We start from the raw sequence: 20055 nt of genomic DNA on the forward strand, positions 1-20055 counted from the left end.
TTTTCAAGGGGTTTAAAAAATGTCACTCTGATTTAATGATGCGTAACGTCTTGCTTTGTTTTGTTTTGTGCTGAACCTGCAGGATCTGGAAGTTCCCAAGCCAGGATTTGCACCCACACCACAGTGGTGATAAGAGCCACAGCAATAACAACTCCAGGTCCTTAACGTGCCGACAAACCAGGAGATGGCAGAGGCTCATAAGTGGAGTTAAGAAGCAAGTTAGAAATGCTTCCTGGAGATCTCATTGTGGTTCAGCAGGTTAAGAACCCAACTAGTATCCATGAGGATGCAGTTTCAATCCCTGGCCTCAACAGAGGGTAAAGGCTCCAGCATTGCCACAAGCTGCAGTGTTGGTCCCAGATGTGGTTCGGACCTGGCGTTGCTGTGGCTGTGACATTCATGGGCAGCTGCAGCTCCGATTCCACCCCAGCCTGGAAACCTCCATATGCCGCAGGTGCAGGCCAGAAAGTTAAAAGGAAAGAAATGCTTGCCAAACATTTTAAAGAGGCTGTCAGGAACGGGTATTTGGTGAAATATTTCCCTATAACTTATAGGGTGCTCTCATCTCTACAGACCACAGCACTAGATTGTATACACATACGTAAGCATGAGTTTCAGAGAAAGGAAGTCAGGCTCCAGTGTATCTCGTGATGTTTGCCCTGTTTTTAAAATATTCTTTTGGGGAGTTCCCTTCGTGGCTTAGCAGTTAATGAACCTGACTAGCATCCATGAGGACGCAGGTTGGATCCCTGGTCTCGCTCAGTGAGTAGCTGTGGTGTAGGTTGCATATGCGGCTCAGATCCCACATTACTGTGGCTGTGGTGTAGCCTGGAGGCTACAATTCCTATTTGACCCCAGCCTGGGAACCTCCATATGCCACAGGGACAGCACTAAAAAAAAGACAACAAAAATAAATGAAAAATAAACTAAAATATTCTATCGGGCACTCTCTAGTAGCTCAATCGGTTAAACTCCGTCACTGTCACTGCTGTGGTACCGGATTGCTCCTTGGCCCTGGAATCTCCCACACACTCCTGAGCCAGCCAGAAAAACAAAGACAAAAACAAGACAAAACATTCTAATGATAAAAAGATATGATTCCAATAAATAAAATGCACAAGATTTTACAAATGGGAGATTCCATTTTGGCATACTTTTTTTTTTTGTACATTAAAATAATACCAAAAGGAAATCTCTCTTCATTTCTAATATTTTCATTGCTAATATTTTCATTGCTAATAACCAGTTCAGGGCCTGTTTCCCTCCTTCCAGCCTCCCCAGCTGGCCCCAGGTTTTGTTCCTGAAACTCTGCCTGCCTGAGACCCAGCTCCTCTTCCTGCCCAGATGCCAGACCTTCCTGCTCCAGCCCTTGCCCCATGGCTGTGACCGCTCCCTTCTCGGTTCAGGCTCCCGAGACAGAATGTCCTTAGTCCAGGACAGCTGGGCACTCAGTTTAAAGGGAGGCAGATGGCCTGAGAACTGGGGACACTGGGGCTAGGGGTCCTGGGCCAGGAAAGCTGTAGCCAAGGGCTGGGGGCAGGGTCTTGAGGTAAAAGTCACAGCCTCCTGGGCAGCAGAGACTCTGGCAGGAAAAGGCTGCACACTCCACAGAGAGCCCCTCCCCTGCCTGAGCCCCCTCCTCTGGACCACGGGTGTAGGCACTGACCTGCCAGGCCTCTCAGACCCCTCTCGGCCTGGTCCTAGGCTGGCCACCCCCTTTTCAGATGGTATCACTTGCTGATGATGAGGGGACACCTCTTCCCCTCTTCCACATTTGGGCTGGATGATATTTGGTCTCTGACCTTATCAACTGATTTTTAAAATATATTTCCAGAGTTCTCAGTGCACTGTTCTCAGGCTTTTCATTTTTTTCTGGATAGTGACATGATTCTCAACCTTTTCCAATGGACACCCCCCCCCAACTTTCTGTTTTGTTGGAGCCCAGCCAACCACTTTGAGATCATACACATCAGCCAACCTTGCATTCCTGATCCTCCAGGAGGTTATTTTCCTTTTTTCATTCCTCCAGTGGTACTGCCTTTAATGTGTTTCATGTACACCCTTAACTATTGTGTATACTTGTGTGTGCATGTGTTGTGATTTTTGCTTTGGTAAGTGACATTATACTACAAATCCTTTTTGGGGGGGGAGGGATGGTGCCCACAGCATGTGGAAGGTCCCAGGCCAGGGACTGAATCTGAGCCACAGCTGTGGCAATGCAGGGTCCTTTAACCCACTGCTCTGGGCCAGGGATCAGACCCGCACCTCCACAGCCACCTGAGCCACTGCAGGGGGATTCTTAACCCACTGGGCCACAGCTTGAACGCCAATGCTATACATCCTAAGTTCCCTGCTGCTCTCACCCAAGGGCCTGCTTTAAGGCTATTCCTATAGATTTATAGGTCACTCAAATTCAGTGATTTACAAGTGATAGGCTGGATCCCAACGGTGGCTCCTGACATCAGTCTGGTGGGGGCATCATCAGCAATGATCAGAAGGAAACCCGCTCCTGGCCCCAGCACCATCCTCTGAGACACCCACATGCTCTGCAAACAAAGCGGAGGAAGAAGCAGCTGTTCCAGCTGAAGCCCAAAGGTAGGAAGATGGGGGAGAGGACCACGTAAATCTGTACCCCCATGGAAAGCACAGGAGCAGAAGCAAGGAAAGCCCAGAGGCCACGGACACTGGTACCACTTTTTGGACTGCACGCCTTCTGTCTGGAACTGGACTCAGTGGATCGGGAACACCTCTGCCCATTCTGATCTCCTCGACCACTGTGAGACCCACTTGGCTCGTATCAAAGTGGTCCCTTTGGGGTTTTTGCGCTGGACCTGTGCCATTCTGGATGGACCAGTGCAGGTCTCATTTGTGAAGGCTGAAGGGAACACGGGCACAAGAAATCATCTGCTTTCTAAGCTGAATTTGAAAAAACAAATAAATATAGTATACTAGAAAGTATCAGAGTGCCTCAAACATAAGGAAGGTACATGTTTGCTGAATCTCTTTTCAAAAACAGACAGGTCGCCTGATACAGGAGGCAACTTCCTTTTCTCCAACTATCCTTCCGACCTTGACCTGGAACTCACCTGGGTGTGAGGAGCATATGAACTGGAATTTGTAAGTGGCCTATTTACTTTCCTCAAGGAGGTCAATTTGGACGTGAAGATACTGGTTTACAGAGACGAGAGTGAGAATTCATAGTCTCCCTGGCAGTGTGAAACAGTCAAGTGAAACTCTTAGGCCGAGGCTGGATCCTATGCCAGGACGGCCCACTGTGCCTACACACTAGAGCCACTTGAAGAGCTTTATAAAGAAAAAAAAGGCGGGGGGGGGGGGACGGGAATGAGGTGGGGGATTTGCAGGTCTGTGGCTGTGACTTCTACCTGGAGACCCTGCCCCCGCCCTTGGTTACAGCTTTTCTGGACCAGGACAGACAGCCTGGCCTGGCTCAGGGGATTAAGGATCTGGTGTGGATGTGGCTGCGCAGAAACTCAGCTGCAGCTCCTATTTGACCCCAAGCCTGGGAACGTCCGTATGCTGCAAGGGTGGTCCGAAAAAAAAAAAAACAAAAAAAACCCCTGCACTTCAAGAATTCTAAATGCACCATTCTCCAGCTCCTACATGTTTTCTGGATAGTTATGTGATTCTCAAGCTTTCCTGTTAAATGACCCCCTCCCCATATTTTTGTTTTGTTAGACCCCAGTGCAGAGCCCAGCCAACTTCTCTGAGATGATACAGGTGGGCATGCTTGCATTCCAGATCCGCCTGGAGTTTATTTTGCTTTGGTCATTCTCCAGGTGGTACTGCCTTTGGAGTGTTTGATGTATATCCTTAGGTATTGTGGATCCTTGTGCGTTTCTACGTGTGTGTGATTTTTGCTTTTTTTTTTCCTTTTCCTTTTTGCCTTTTTAGGGCTGCATTGTGGCCTGTGGTGGTTCCCAGGCTAGGGATCCAATTTGAGCTACAGCTGCCGGCCTCCACCACAACCACAGCAACATGGGATCTGAGCCGTGTCTGCAACCTATGCTACAGCTTGAGGCCATGTGGCTCCATAACCCACTGAGAGGAGCTAGGGATTGAACCCGCATCCTCATGGATGCTAGTCGGGTCTGTTTCAAACTAAGCCACAAGGAGAACTCTGATATTTGCTTTTTCATGCATTATGCTATAAATCTTTTTTTCTTTCTCTCCTGCCTCCTTCCTCTCTTCCTCTTTCTTCGGTTTGCTCTTTCGCCCTTTCACTTTCTTCTTTCTTTCCCCCAGCCCATGGCACCTGGAATTTCCCAGGCCAGGGATTGAATCTGAGACCCAGCTGTGGCCACACCAGATCCTTAACCCACCATACCAGGTCAGGGATCTGGCCTGCGCACCGACAGCAACCCAAGCTGCTGCAGCCAGATTTTGTGTCACAGTGGGAGCTCAAATGCCATAAATGTCATGTTTCCTATTGTTTTCACTCAACAACATGGTTTAAAGCCATTTCTATTGATTTGTATATAAATCTAATATAGTGTTTTACACATGTTAGGTTGGGTCCCAACAGTGGCTCTGGAAATCAATTTGGCAGGGGCCTAATCAGCACTGATCAGAAAGAAATACAATAAAACAGAAAACGTCAGAGTGCTTCAAACATAAATAGGGTAAGTGTTGTTTCATGAAACTCTTTTCAATCCCAGGAAGCAAAGTTTGAGGAGTTCCCATTGTGGCTCATCAGCGATGAACCTAACTAGCATTCATGAGGACCCGGGTTGGATCCCTGGCCTGGTTCAGTGGGTTAAGGATCTGGGGTTGCCGTCAGCTCAGGAGTAAGTTGCAGACTTGACTCGTATCTGGTGCTGTGTGGCTGTGGCATTCCCAGCAGCTGCAGCTTTGATCCAACCCTTAGCCTTGGAACATCCATGTTCTGCGGGTGTGGCCTAAAAAGCAAAAAAAAAAAAAAAAAAAAAAAAAAAGAAAAGAAAGAAACAAGAAAAAGGTTGAAAGTTCAAGTGCGATGCTTCTGCTTGCTTTAGATTTTTCTGCTTTTCACCCACATTAGTAATAAAGACGAGGTGACTTCACAACACCCACCCCCAAGCACCCTGGTGAATCTCTTAATCCATGTGAGTCTGTGAGCAACGCCCTTTATGCTGTGGAAGCCTCCAAGTACAGCACCAATGGAGAAGCCAGAGGACACAACATAGAAATGGCTCAGAGACCAGATGAGGAGGCCTGAATCCTGCAGGTCGTTCCATCAACTTAAAGCACGAAGTGAGAAGCCCGGGAGGGCAGAAGAGAGGCAGCAGCTTCTCACACAAACCTGGGATGCAGCGCAAGGGGGCCGGGAGGTATGGAGCACCTGCATCCTGGGTCTGCAGGGCTCCCCTGTCTTGTCTCTCTCTCTCTCTCTGACCTTGGCCTTTTCCAACGAAGGTGAGTTCTAAGGGTGACAGTGGAGGTTTGAGCAAGGGACAGAGGTGACCCAGGGCAAACGCATAGGCTCAGAATCAGAGGACTGGTCGAACTGGTCCAGCTGTAACTGCCCATGTAGTCTGACCACGAGCCCTGGGTGTTCTGTGCTAGAGGACTCCAAGGCCAGAATGGACGTCACCAGGAAGCAGCTGCATTCAGATGGTGACTCTTAGGTGACTGGGATTTTATATACCTAGCCTTCTAAAATCATCGTTTGTGCCTCATGAAAAGTGAAAGCATCAGGAAGTTCGCATATTCTTCTCTATACTCAACCAGACCAAACTCCCCTTCAGTTATTTGTGATTATGGTCAGGAGTGCAGCATAGTTTCTCAAGGAGGCTTTTGTTCCAAGCACAGCTGCCATCCTCTGTCTCAAAGCCAAGAGACAATCTGATGGTAGAAACAGGCAGCTCTTTTCAAGGGAGGGAAGAGAGGGGATGTTTTCAGGCGGCCTCCAAGGCTGATGACTCTCCTGCTCTCTAGGCGGTGGCTCCAAGGAAGGAGGCACATCCCAGGCCAAGAGAGCAGGCGTGGCTGGAACAGAGGATCCTCAGCTGTGCCTTCAGCAGAGAGGCTGGGGCATTGCCAGGTGGAGTGATTTAGCATCCCGGCCAGGAGGGGGCGCCTGTCCTTCTCCAAATGCTGCGTTCCGATCATCTTGCTCAGCCCTCGGTGGCCAGCAGGTGGCGACCAAACCTGCCCTTGCGGCCTCTTGCCAAGCGCAGGCAGGCGCAGCAGCCCTGCGTTCTTCCCTGCGACCGAAGGCTGTGTTTTTCTCCGGACGGACTGAGGACGTGCCTGTGGGGCTTTGGGACACGGGCCTGGTGGGGCCCCTTGTTCAGAAGAGAAGACCGCCATCTGAGCCCGAGGTGTGCGGAGGTGTCTGCAGACTCTGATCCAGTGCAGAGCCTTCCTTCCCCGCGCCGTCCTCTGTGGTTTCCTCTCCACTTTGTCAGGCGACACCGTAACAGGGCTTATTTTACAGCAGGATGCGGTCTTTAAGGGAATGGGCTTGGTGGGAGGAAGGGCGGGTGGTGGGGCGTCCCAGGCAGGGGCTGTTTTGTGGGGGGAAAGCCTGCACAGATTGTGACCCGGAAACGCATGTGCGATGGTGGAAGGAGGACCCGAGGTACGGGGACCCTGGCGTCCAGCCAGTTGGATGCAGTGGGGACCCGTCACGGAGCCTGGTGAGACACCCAGAATCCCTGGGCGAGAGGGACACGTTTGCAGTTAGGAACTTCCTTTCGTTCCTTTCTCCTCCTGTGCCCCCTGAAAGTTGGAGGAATGCCTGTTTTCATTGGCTGCATCCAGAGTGTCTGCTTGGGGCGTTCCCGCTGAGGCGCTGGTATCTGCCAGGCGGAGCAGGTAAAGGACCCGACTGTTGCCCCTCACGTTCCAATGGCGCCTCGCATTGGACCCCTGCCCTGGAAGCTCCACATGCCTGGGCCGCGGGGTGGCCAAGAAAAGGGGAACCCATAAAATAGAGTGTCTGCTTCCCTTCCTCCTCAAGGGCACGGAACTGTCCCCTTCTTCACGGGTGCAGAAGAGCTTTCCTAACACCCGCGGCTTATCACCACAGGGGTAGAATGTCAAAGCAGTTGAAAAGTACTGAACAGGTAATGGGGCGTCGTTTTCAAACACATTCGTTCTAAGTCTCATCTTTGAAGTCTGTCCAAATCTGAACTGACAAGAAATTACTTTCCTGGATTTCATGCAAGTTATCTCTAATATATTTAATAATCACCTCTTACTTGAGTTTGTATCCAAATTCAAATGTTGCCATGCATGTTGGCTTCTCATAACACAGTAACTGTCTTAAGTATTTGTAAATATTGGGTCATTGAAATGTCTTTTGCAGGATTGGCCTGTGACTAGCAGTGTTAAAAATAATACTAGCCAGGCCACTACCAAATTTTTTATAAGAAGGTAATAAAAATACTGTGAGTCATTGTAGGAGATACAAAAAAGTGTTGTGACTTTTTTAAATACTAGCGGTTGCATACTATGAAGACAGTTTGAGAAGAAATACATTCAAATGTAAACCTTCAGCATATTTAAAAGCCAAAGCAATGACACCTTTTTTTTTTTTTTTTTTCTTGCTTTTTTTTCCCCTTAATGGCTGGCCCCTGAGGTCTCTGGAAGTTCCTGGGCCAGGAATTGAATCTGAGCTGAAGCTGGGACCTATGCATGTACCTGTGGCCACACTGGATCCTTTAAGCCACTGTGCCCGGCAGGTGATTGAAGCTGTGACTCTGCAGCGACCTGAGGCACTGCAGTGTGATCCTTAATCCACTGTGCCACAGCAGCAACCCCACAATGGCACCTTTTGGGAAATTAGAGACTTTCATTTCAAATACACTTTCTTCTGATAAATCAAAACATGAAGGCCTTTAGACTCGTATATCTCTATTCAATTGATAAATTGAATAGGACATCTATAATTTTAATTAATCATAACGCCCCTGGGAACACTTTTGACAGTCTCAAACTGCCTGTTGAAACCACAGTTATCTGAAGAGATCTGATGAGAAGTGACCTACACATTCCAGTGATGATGTCTGTCTGAAATAGGATGTAAGAGACTAGTGTGAATATTTCTATGTCAGAAAACAGGATGACCTAGATCAAGTAGATCTATTTCTACAAAGACACAGCCTTCAGAGACTGAATCTTGCATAAGTGGACAGTCTGAAGAGACCAGTAATGAGTGAGGAAAGAAAGAATTCAAGTCAGTCTTCCAAGTTTCCCTGCAGAGAAAAGTCCCAGCCAAGGACCAGATGACTTCCAAGGTGAATTTTTTCCAACATTTACAACAGAATGAGCACTCATCATTCTCAGACTCTCCCCATAAATATAAAAGGCAGATACCCAAAAAATCATTTTAGGAGGCCACCATGATCCTACTATCAGAGCCACACAGAGACATGAGAAGAAAACTATGTGCCCATCCGCTTGATGAGTCAGTGCAAACATCATCAGCAACATACTAGCAAACCCAATGCAACATCACCTGCAAAGAGTCACATACTGTAATGGAGTGGAATTTATTCCTGGAATAAAATGATGTCTTTTTCTTATATTTCATTTTTCATTGCAAAATAACACATAGGCCCAATGGAAAGATAAACAAAGGGTTTTGGAATACTTTTATACATTTGAAGTTCGAAGCTCAGCCTGATCAGAGAATGGACTAAAGAGCTAACTCATTATTGCCTACTCTAAATTCTACCCTTAGGGGTATGTGAACTCATGCATCCAGTATGGGAGATGGTAGGGAACACATCAGGTTAGGACTCGAGGGACAGCTAGGAACGATGCAGTCTTAAGTAGAGACGTGGATGGTGGTGGCCGTAGGGCTTCTTTCCTCCCCACTTCTCCTGCTCCAGCCACACATGGGCCCTCAGTTCCGCACCACAGCCGAGCTCCTCCAGCCCAGCATCTGGGTCATTCCTCTTCCCTTTGCCTGGATGACCTTGTCCTGATGCTTCATGTGGCTGGCTCCCTCTTGTCTGTGGGGTTTCACTGTCACTGTCAGCTGTGAGAACAGCCTTTCCCTAGTTCCCTCTCTGAGCAGCCTCCCTGGCCCACCCGTGAGGCTCACCCGCAATGCCCTTCTTCTTTCTGTGTCCTTCTCACCATCTGAAAGGGTCTCTCTCACTTGTGCACTTGCTGACTGTCTGCCCTCCCCCGTAGCGTGTCAGCTCCAAGAGGACTATTGGACTTGACTATTTCAAATAGTCTGATAACTGTCCGTGGAAAAAGGCAGCTCCTTGACTTTATTCTTTCCTGTGTGTGGATAGAAAGGAATTTCTGGTTATCCATCCTGATGCAGCGTGCATCTCTGTGCATGCCCTTGTCTGAGCTGGCCTCTGGAGGTTTTGTTCAGGAATGCCTCCGAAGCAGAAATCTTGGCTCCATGAGGGAGCATGAGTGTGTTTCAGGCCCCTCCATCCACATGGCCACAATGTATTCCAGAAAGTCCAAGTGAAGACCCACCAGCAGGGCCACCACCCCTAACATACAGGCTGAGAGACAGGGAGTCTGGAGACCAGCAGAGCCTATGAAACCCCTGGGGATCTGGACACGATGCAGATTGTGCTGCAGGGGTCAGGACTGGGGCCTGAGATGCTGCCTTGCTCACAAGCTCCCCGGAGAATTCCCCCAGAGGCTCCATCCTGCCTGCTCTCTCCTGTCAGTGTCTGGGCTCCACAGGGATCAGCCCCTGTGTCCCTGAGCCTCTGCCCTGCCCGCTGCCTCCCAGGCCAGCTACCCCAGCAGGAAAGCTTGTGCTTGTGTCTGCTCTGCTGGCCTCAGGCCCTGTCTCCATGTGGCTCTCAGCCCAGGCTCCAGAATCCCTGATGCCTGTGTGGTTCTCGGGGTTCTGGGTGGGGTTTTCCACTCGGTGTGGAGGAAGCGGTCCCTTCAGTTCCCAGGATGTTCCAAGGCCCTGGGTGAGCTAGTGGACATCGGGGATGACGTTTCCTGCCTGTCCCGTGTCTCCCCATCTGCTGCCCATAGTCCCTCTTGGATCCCATGAAGTCCCCTCCCCCATCATTTCCTGGTCCAGGGGGCTTGGAGGAAGGGGAGCCTATCACCTAGATCGGGCCAGTCCACAGAATTCATCTCTTTGGTTTCGGGAAACTGTTGGAGGGTCGACCTGTGACGTGGTCCTGGGAAACCTGTGCCTGGCCTTGGAACAGCGCTCTGGTGGATGAGAAGCTCTATCCCCTCTAGGGGCTGCCAGGCCACTTGCGGCTGACTGACCAGAGCGGGAGGCCCCCGTGGAAAGCAGAACGAAGGTCAATCCTGATGTCATCATTTTTGGCCCTGGGTCCAGCTGGACCTGAAGCTGACTGGAGCTCCATGGGGCTGGGCACCTGGGAGCTCGCTTGAAAATCATAAAACAAGGCACCAACTTGCCCTGAGGCCTGTGTGTGTCAGTGTATTCAGCACAAATTCGGGAGGAAGGAAGGCTCCAGAATGAGGAACCCCCAAGAGAGCACCTGCCCTCCCTCCCACCCACATGTCCCCCCCACCACCTATGCCCCGGGCTTGTGGGCGCACACAGAGTCCAGGCCAGAAGAGGGGGGATCATGGTGGGGGTGGGGAATGGCAGCCAAGAGAGACGAGGGCGCCTCCAGGTGGATGGCAGGTGTTTCCCCGTTACTGGCATCTTGGCCTGTTTCCCAATTAGCTTGGAAACAATGAAAACCACAGATGCCTCAGGTGGGCAATAAGGAGCTGTGTGCGAGAGGGAGTCCAAATCAGAAAAGGGCTGTATTTTCACCAAAACCCCAAAGGCCTGGTCACAAGCCCCCTTATCCTGTCGGTGGCCAGACAGTCAAAGCCACCTTTGGGATGGTGTCCTTGAGGGGAAAATCGGGAACAGGTCCAGAAACAGAGACCAAGAGGATGAAGGCTCGGGAGAGGCGGGGGGAGGGGAGCCTGCTGAGGCTGTGCCTTGGATACAAGGCTTTCTTGGGGTGGGGGATGAAAGAGGCTGTAGTGAGACAGGCCGGCGAGGTGGTTGCACAGCCCTGGGAATGGACTGCAGGCTCCTGAATTGCATGGCATAAAAGACGACACGGTGCACCTTGCAAATTTTATTTCTAAAACATAAAGTAAATTACACCATACATAACGTGGAAGAGAAATAGGAAATCAATACACATCCAAAGACAAATGGCGAGAGGGGAAGGAGAGTACATTTCGGGAGGGGGAGAGGGTGAATGGGGCTTTTGGGCAGCTGCTAGGGAGGGCACTTGCAGGGGCGGAGGGGGCTTTGGGGAAGGTGGTTTTGGAAATTGGCCTGGGGCTCTTGCCTGAGCCAGCTCAGGACTTAGTCTAGGGGCTGCTGGAGCAGGCAGTGCAGGCTCTTCCTGCAGGGCTGCTGCTGGATTCTCCTGTGGCCCTTGGTCTCCTGCAGGAGCCGGAGAACCGTTTTCCTCCAGCGGAGGAAAATGCCCGTCAGTGTCTGGGGCTGGGGCCAGAGAGGCTGCAGGTTCTTCCTGCCCGGGTGGTGTCTTCGCCTCTGGCTGTGGGTCTCCTGCGGGAGCTGTGAGAGGAGAAGAGCGTCCCTGCATGCCTGCCTTGCCATGTGTTCTCCCAAGGATAGCAGTCTTCCCAGAACCTTCCAGTCCAGTCCCCACCCAGCAGCTTCTGGTGTGCAGTCCACCAGGTGGGTGGCGGGGGTGAGTCTTTGTTCCTGGCCCAGCACCATCCTCTGGGGTCTCCCCGCCGTGTGGCCCAGAACTCAGCTCCCCGCACCCTCACAGGGCCCCGTCCCCATCTTCTCACCTTCAGGCTGGGCCTCAGGGGGGGCCAGGCCATCCAGGGCTCTCAGGCCCAGATGGTGTCTGTCCTCGGTCCCAGAGCTGGATGTTCTGAGCTCCCTATGAGCCCGGGAGAGGCCCCTGGGGGGCGGCCTGGGGGGCGTTTCAACTGGAGACCTTCTGCCTTCCTCGCCCAGCTCCTGGCGGGGCTCAGGTGGGGGGCTCTGCAATGACAGTGAGGGGCAGGGAGCCCGGGCCCAAGGGGTCAGAGCCCTGTGGGGCCATTACCTTCTCGCTGCTTCTTCTGCCCCTTGACCTTCTGCTCCCAGATCAGGTGAGGGCTTGTCTGCTCCGAAACCACCCCCCATGAGGAATGAGACGTCCCCGGGGGGCCGGGGGTACAGCTCACACACAGGGTTCGGCCCCACTCTCAATCAGCCAGCTTTGTCCTGGGGTGTGGACATGCCCCAGGGACAGCCAACCCCATCAGGCTGCTCTTGCTCAAGGCAGACCCACCCCTCACACCACCCTCTGCACATAGTCATCCCGGGAGGGGACAGGGCTACCGTGTGGGATCAGAGAGGTCCCTGCGCTGGGCTGGAGCTCCCTCTCCCTGTGTTACCTCTGGGCCCCTGCGGGCAAAGGCCCGAAGGCGTCTGCCCTGGGTGCTGATCCATCGTCTGCTGCTTTCGATGAGGTTTCCTCCTCTGGGCCCTCTCCTGCGGCTTCGGCCTCGGGAGATGGGGGCGCAACAGAGCAAGTCCATCCTTCCTCTGTCCTTTCCTGGAGAAGTGGGTGCCTGGCCACCCAGGTTCCAAGTTCTGTTGGGCTCTGTTGCCAGGGAAGTGAGGTCACTTCCTGGGGTCCCCTTCGCCGGGCTTCCTCCTTCCACCAAGCTCCCCAGGGTACCTCTGGGCTGCTCCAGCTCACCCCCAACCCCATGCCAAGTCTCAGCAGCGTGACACTAACACAACACAGCACACAGCCACGTCGGGAACTCCTTGAGCGGTTCATTTCTTTGTATTGCCTCCAGTGTCTCTCACCAAGTTCTTTCAGTTTTCTGAATCCAGGTCTTTGACCTGCTGGGTCAGAATATACTCCCAGGTGTTTTATTTTTGTGAATGTCACTGTCCATGAGGGTGTTGTCTTGATTTCTCAACCTCTTCCTTTCCTAAACTCCTCTGCTGAGAGTTTGTGACGAGGGTGTAGATATGCCAGCAATTTCTTTTTTTAACTCATTGAATTTCACGGCATTTATCATTGTATCATGATCATCACCACCCAATTAGGTAGCATTTCCACCCCAAACCTGCAGCACATCCCCCCACCCCCGCCCTGTCTGCTTTGGAAACCATATGTTTTTCAGAGTCTGGGAGTCAGTATCTGTTTGGCAAAGAAGTTCATTGTGTCCTTTTTTTAAATTAAAAAATGTTTTCTTGTTAAAGAATGCCAGAACTATTAGAGTAGTAAAAGGAAAGATCGCTGATCACAGATTGCTGTAACAAATACAGCAATAATCAGAACGTTTGAAATACTGCAAGAACGGCCACAGTTGTGACCCAGACACACGAAGTGAGCAAGTGACATTGGAAAAACAGCATCCAAAGACTTGATTGATGCAGGGTTGCCACGGAGCTTCAATTTGTAAAAAACTCCATAAAGCAAAGCACGATGAAATGATGTATGCCCCTATTCATAAAATGGGCAATAAAATCATGAAGATAAAAATACCACACATTTGAAAATATTACATTTATATGTAGGGTTTTCACCTTGGGTAATATGTGGGGAGGAGCCTCCATATTTCAGTGAACATTCCATTAAATCTCATACGCAGTGATTCCAGAAAAGTCTAGCAACACACTCTGATACCAATAAATTTTTGGGTGATGCAAATGCACTGCGAAGCTCATATACTTGCCTTTTGAACAACCCTTACATTTGAATGTATTGGGAAGATGGTTGGCTGCCTTTGGGGGAAAATACACCACATGGAGTAATGGACATAATGCCATTTGCAGCAACATGGATGGAACGGGAGACTCTCATACTGAGTCAAATGAGTCAGAAAGACAAAGACAAATACCATATGATATCACTTATGACTGGAATCTAATATCCAGCACACATGAACATCTCCACAGAAAAGAAAATCATGGACTTGGAGAAGAGACTTGTGGCTGCCTGACAGGAGAGGGAGGGAATGGGAGGGATCGGGAGCTTGGGGTTATCAGACACAACTTAGAATAGATTTACAAGGAGATCCTGCTGAGTAGCATTGAGTACTATGTCTAGATGCCCATAACAAAGGGTGGGGGAAAGAGGTATACATGTAAGAATAACTTGATCCCCATGCTGTATAGTGGGGGGGGGGGAGAAAGAAAGTCTCCTTTTCTAAAATACAAATTCAGAGGATTTATAAAATTTTGTGTCAATGATATGGTGTACGAAAGCAATGCACAGGCAGATTTTTCTGCAACTACCTTTTATTGGAACTACATATGCTCTTTCTCTGATGTTTTCAATGCCTTAGTAAAGTTCACCAGTGGTCGCATATACTTATGCATTATTATTTAGGTTCTTTTTTGATGCGTATGAAGCTAGGGCTATGCTTTTCATATTATTATGAAGCCTGGAATTTACTAATATAAATATATGTATATTGGTTGAAAGGATCTACATATAAATATGAGTAGTATATATGGGTATTGATAAAAATATCATCACTAATTATCCAACAGTAAGTGCTTCGTCTCTGTGGAACTGACATGTAAGAACAGCTATTAACCTTGAAAATGAACAATGACACAACTTGCAATAAACAGCCAAGGACAGTGATACATTTACTAGTGTCGGAATGGGAAAAGCTTTATACTTTCAAGGAAAAATATACAATAAGGTACACATTCATAAGGAATTAACCTGTTTTAGATGATATTTAGAATTATACAAGCATTAACTTATTTTAAGGAATAGATCTTTAAGATACGAATGTACTAGTAACAGTGATGGGAAGATTCAGATGCATTTCCCCACGTAGCCACCAGATATATGAGCCCGTTCTTGATTTTGAAGTTTAGTGGTTTCTTTTCTTTCTATACAACTGAAGATTTAAGCAATTCATTATATTTTCTTATGGAGTTTGGAAGTAACTGAAGTGTGGTGAAATAATGTATACAAATTCAGTGACATGCACATGTAATTGTTCCTTTTGATTTTAGCATAAAGATTGAAGACACATTTTTGAGAATTATCAAATCACAGAACTTTCAATATTTAGCTCTCTTCTAGTCCTAAATCTTAATTGATACATAAAATATTTGCAGCCCTCTACCTTTTGGGCTTTCTTTTCACTGGCAAAGTCAAGTGGAAGTGCGCTAGTCACAGGAGTCACATGCAGGATTAGGGAAAGGACAACAAAATGACCTGTACAACCACTCCCCAAATAAAAATATAAGAGGCTTATTTATTTAATAATTCAGGAAATTATACTAATCTAGTGCTGAAGTTTCTACTTTGCTTTCATTCTGTCAGTGTAAATAGGGAAAGAATAGGCAACATAGAAGGAAGTCTAAAGTGTTTTTGAGATTATATCTTATCAGTATATTTTGCTCTGAATACAATTACCTTTTTTTTTTTGTAGCTGGAAAGGGAGCAGCATTTTAATACAAATACTTTCAAATAATTACAGACACTCTTTAATATTACAAAACCTGAAAAGTTGCAGTTTCTTTTTTTTAAATTACTCAGTGAATTTTCTTACCTTTATAGGCGTACAACAATCATCACAACCAAATTTTAAAGAATTTCCATCCCAAACCTGCAGTACATGCCCTCACCCCCCAACCTGTGTCATTTGGAAACCATAAGTTTTCAAAGTCTGCAAGTCACTATCTGTTCTGCAAAGACGTTCGTCATGTCTTTTTGGAGATGCCACACGGAGGTGACAGACAGCATAGGACGCTGTGTCTCACTGTCTGTCTAACTACACTGAGCATGATCCTTTCTAGGTCCATCCATGCTGCTGCCAATGTCATTGTTTCTTTCCTTTCTAATGGCTGAGTCATAGTCTGCTGTGTATATGTGCCACATCTTCTGTATCCACTCCTGTGTTAATGGACATTTAGGGCGTCTCCATGTCTTGGCTATTGTCTATAGTGCTGCAATGAACAATGGAGGACATGTATCTTTTGGAGTCACGGTTCTCTCTGGATAGATGCCCAGGAGTGGGCTTGCTGGATCAAACCATCATTCTGTTTGTAGTTTTCTGAGGAATCTCCATACTCTCTTCCTCAGTGGTTGTACCAGTTTACATTCCGACTGACAGTGTTCCCTTTCCTCCACACCCTCTCCAGCATTTATTTGATAATGGCCGTTCTGGCCAGTGTAAGGTGGTGCCTCCTAGAGGTTTTGGTTTGCAGTTCTCTACTGATGAGTGATGTTGAACATCTTTTCATGTGTTCTTTGACCATCTGTATGTCTTCTTTGGAGAAGTGTCTGTTTAGATCTTCTGCCCATTTTTGGATGCAGTTGTTCGTTGTTGTTTTTTTTTTGGTATGGAGCTGCAGAAGGTGATTATAAATTTTGGAGATGAATCCCTTGTCAGTTGATTCCCTTGGAAAGATTTTCCCCCATTCTGTGGGTTGTCTTTTCGTTTTGGTTAGGGTTTCCTTGGCTGTGCAGAAACTTTGAAGTTTAATTAAGTCCCATTTGTTTATTTTTGTTTTCACTGTCATTACGCTTAAGAGGTGGATCTGAGAAAATGTTGCTGTCATTTATGTCAGAGAGTGTTTGGCCTATGGTTTCCTCTAAGAGTTTGATAGTGTCTGTTCTTATATCTAGGTCTTTAATCCATTTGGAGTTTCTTTTTGTGTGTGGTGTTAGGGAGTGTTCTACTTTCATGCTTTTCCATGTGGCTGTCCAGTTTTCCCAGTACCACTTATTGAACAAGCTGTCCGTTCTCCATTGTATGTCCTTGCCTCCTTTGTCATAGATGAATTGGCTGTAGGTGCGTGGGTTTCACTCTGGGCATTCTATTCTATTTCTGTCTTTGTGCCAGTACCTTATGGTTTTGATGACTGTTGCTTTGTAGTATAGTCTGAAGTCTGGGAGCCTGATTCCTCCAGCTCTGTTTTTCTTTTTCAGGATGCCTGTGGCTATTCTGGGTCTGTTGTGCTTCCAAACAAACTTGAAAATATTTTGTTTGAGCTCTGTGAAAACCATCCTTGGTAATTTGATAGGGATTGCATCAAATCTGTAGATTGCCTTGGGTAGTACAGTCATTTTGATATTAACTCTTCCAGTGCAAGAGCATGGTATGTCTTTCCATGTATTTGTGGCATCCTTGATTTCTTTCATCAGTGTCTTATAGTTTTCAGAGTACAGGTCTTTTGTCTCTTTAGGTAGGTTTACTCCTAGGTATTTTATTCTTTTGGATGCGATGGTAAGTGGAGTTGCTTCCCTAATTTCTCTTTCTGATCTTTCACTGTTAGTATATAGAAATGCCATTGATTTCTTTGTATTAATTTTCTATCCTGTGACTTTGCCAAATTCATGGATGAGCTCTAACAGTTTTCTGGTAGCGTCTTGAGGATTCTCTAGGTATAGTATCATGTCATCTGCAAATAGGGATAGTTTTACTTCTTCCTTTCCAATTTGGATTCCTTTTATCTCTTTTACTTCTCTGATTGCCCTGGTTAGGACTTCCAAAACTATGTTGAAGAGTAGTGGTGAGAGAGGACATCCTTGTCTTGTTCCTGGTCTCAGTGGGAATTCTTTCAGCTCTTCACCATTGAGAATGATGTTCGCTGTGGGTTTGTCATATATGGCCTTTATTATGCTGAGGTAGGTTCCCTCTATGCCCACTTTCTGAAGGGTTTTTATCAGAAATGGGTGTTGGATTGTGTCAAAGGCTTTTCCCATGTCTGTTGAGAGGATCATATGGTTTTTATTCCTCAGTTTGTTAATGTGGTGTATCACACTGATGGATTTGTGTATACTGAAGAACACTTGCATCCCTGGGATAAATCCCACTTGAGCATGATGTGCAAACATTTTAATGTATTGTTGGATGTGGTTTGCTAGTATTTTGTTGAGGATTTTTGCACTGATGTTCATCAGTGAAATAGGCCTGTACTTTTCTTTTTTTGTGGTATCTTTGTCTGGTCTTGGTATCAGGGTGATGGTGGCCTCATAGAATGAGTCCAAAACTCCATATTTGAATATTCGACTGCCTACTTGACATCTTCACATGGATGTCTAATAGACATATCAAACCCCAAAATATACCATAGAAAAATTCTTAAATTTCCCTGTCAAACCTCCTTCTCCACACTCAGCCAACCATCTTCTCTATTTCAATAAATGGCATCACCATCCACCCATTGTTTAAGTGAAAAGATCCAAAACATTGACTTCATCTCAAAAACTTATACCAAATTAAATCGATGTCTTTCCATCTCAATTGCTACCATCCCAAGCCAACATCGTCACTTGACTGACTAGTGCATAAACTTTGCCTACCTGCTTCTATTCTTACCCTACTCTCTATTACACACACACACACACACACACACACACACCCCTCTTCTACAAGCATCAATCAGAGTGATCAGAGCTCTCTCTTTTTTTGGCCAGGCTCACGAAATGTGCAGAGTCCCAGGCCAAGGATCAAACCCTAGCCACAGCAGTAACCCAAGCCACAGCCGTGACAACACCAAGTCCTTAACTGCAGTGACACCAGGGAACACTTAGAGCTCTTAAAACTATTGGTTTCCTACTGAACTTAGAGTAAAATCTAAACTCAGCCTAAACCATTTATACTATATGGTGCAGAATTAATGAAACAGACTTACGAATATTTTTAAAGCGTTTAAAATCCTCAAAGAGAGTTTTCATCATGCCTTAGCAGAAACAAACCCAACTAGTATCCATGAGAATGTAGGTTTGATCCCTGACCTGGCTCAGTGGGTTAAGGATCTGGCATTGCCATGCACTGTGGTGTAGGTCACAGATGTAGCTTGAACCCCACATTCCTGTGGCTGTGGCATAGGCCGGTAGCTACAGCTCCAATTTGACCGTAGCCTGAGAACTTCCTTATGCCATGGGTGCGACCCTAAAAAGACAAAGAAAAATCCTCAAGGAAATTAAGGAATGTTGATAATATGCAGCAGAACTAAACAGAAGCAAGAAGGAATGCAGAGTATGACAGAATAATAATTGAAATATGGAACTCTATAAATTAGATAAATAATAGAATGGATGAACCAAAGACTGACTTAGTGAGCTATCAGATCAGGCAGAGGATTGTTGCTGAACGCATCAGGAAAGGATTTTTTTTTTGGTCTTTTTGCCATTCCTTGGGGCGCTCCCGTGGTATATGGAGGTTCCCAGGCTAGGGGTTGAATCAGAGCCGTAGCCGCCAGCCTATGCCAGAGCCACAGCAACACAGGATCCGAGTCAAGTCTGCGACCTACACCACAGCTCACAGAAATGCTGGATCCTTAACACACTGAGCAAGGCCAGGGATCAAACCCGGAACCTCAAGGTTCCTAGTCGGATTTGTTAACCACTGAGCCATGACGGGAACTCCAGGAAAGGATGTTTTTTAAAGGAACATACTAAAGTTAACAGATACGTAGAGAAGGTAGAAGGGACAGAATTTATATAACCGAATTCCCAGAGAGAAAAAATAATAGGAACCAAATATTTGAAAAAATAAGCAATAATTTCCAGAACTGAGGAAAGATCAAAAATCTCAGATCAAAGTGTCTGGAATACAACCTGGCACAAAGTAGACTCCCAACAAGTGAATGTTTGTTAAATGAAAGAATGAATGAACGAGGGAATGAATATGAATCCGAGTGCCAAATAAGGGAGAAAAGGAACTACACCCAGACACACTAGAAACCAAAAAAGGTAAGCAAAACATTCCAAAATCTTCTAGAGAGGAACTGCAGGTCACACATAGGAAAAGAAATCACATCGACGTCAGAACTTCCAAAGATCAACATGAGAGGCAAGAAAACAATAGAGCCATATTTCAAAATGTTAAGGGAAAAGACTTTCAAACCAAAAATCTCTAATCAAATGAAGCTATCATTTAAAAATGAGGGTTTACCAATGATATTTTCAGGTATATAAAGGCCTTCGAATATATACACACAAATAACCTGAAAATTGCTTTCCAGTAGGCACTCAAATAAGAACTAAAATGTATCTATTAGAACATCATGTGATAGGTGGGACTTAGTAAATGACCTGATACACCTAGCGTTTCACATAAAAAGGAAAATTACAGATGAATGCCTGAAGAAGACCCCTAAAAATCCAG

At 47.0% G+C, this 20055-nt stretch overlaps 2 protein-coding genes across 2 annotated transcripts in view; both read right to left on the reverse strand.

Annotated features, from left to right (window-relative positions):
• LOC110256906 (extensin-like) overlaps positions 1–20055 on the reverse strand; it is a 56885-nt gene that overhangs the window by 10518 nt on the left and 26312 nt on the right. The window lies entirely within an intron of this gene.
• Positions 11040–12619, reverse strand: LOC110257042 (basic proline-rich protein-like). The gene is made up of 3 exons (XM_021075512.1): positions 12346–12619; positions 11749–11947; positions 11040–11506 (listed from the first exon to the last, which is right to left on the reverse strand). Exons 1-3 carry the CDS (start codon positions 12487–12489, stop codon positions 11061–11063), a joined length of 789 nt encoding a protein of 262 aa, XP_020931171.1. The 5' UTR covers positions 12490–12619; the 3' UTR covers positions 11040–11060.

The sequence above is a fragment of the Sus scrofa genome, chromosome 15 (genome assembly GCF_000003025.6).
Source record: "Sus scrofa isolate TJ Tabasco breed Duroc chromosome 15, Sscrofa11.1, whole genome shotgun sequence".
Taxonomy (NCBI): domain Eukaryota; kingdom Metazoa; phylum Chordata; class Mammalia; order Artiodactyla; family Suidae; genus Sus; species Sus scrofa.

Coding starts and splice junctions, on each gene's coding strand:
- LOC110257042 (XM_021075512.1), bottom strand. CDS start 12,489: ATGGACTTGCTCTGTTGCGCCCCCATCTCCCGAGGCCGAAGCCGCAGG. Junction 11,948..12,345: donor TTGCCCGCAGGGGCCCAGAG/GTAACACAGGGA, acceptor CTGTCATTGCAG/AGCCCCCCACCTGAGCCCCG. Junction 11,507..11,748: donor CCCTGAGGCCCAGCCTGAAG/GTGAGAAGATGG, acceptor CTCCTCTCACAG/CTCCCGCAGGAGACCCACAG.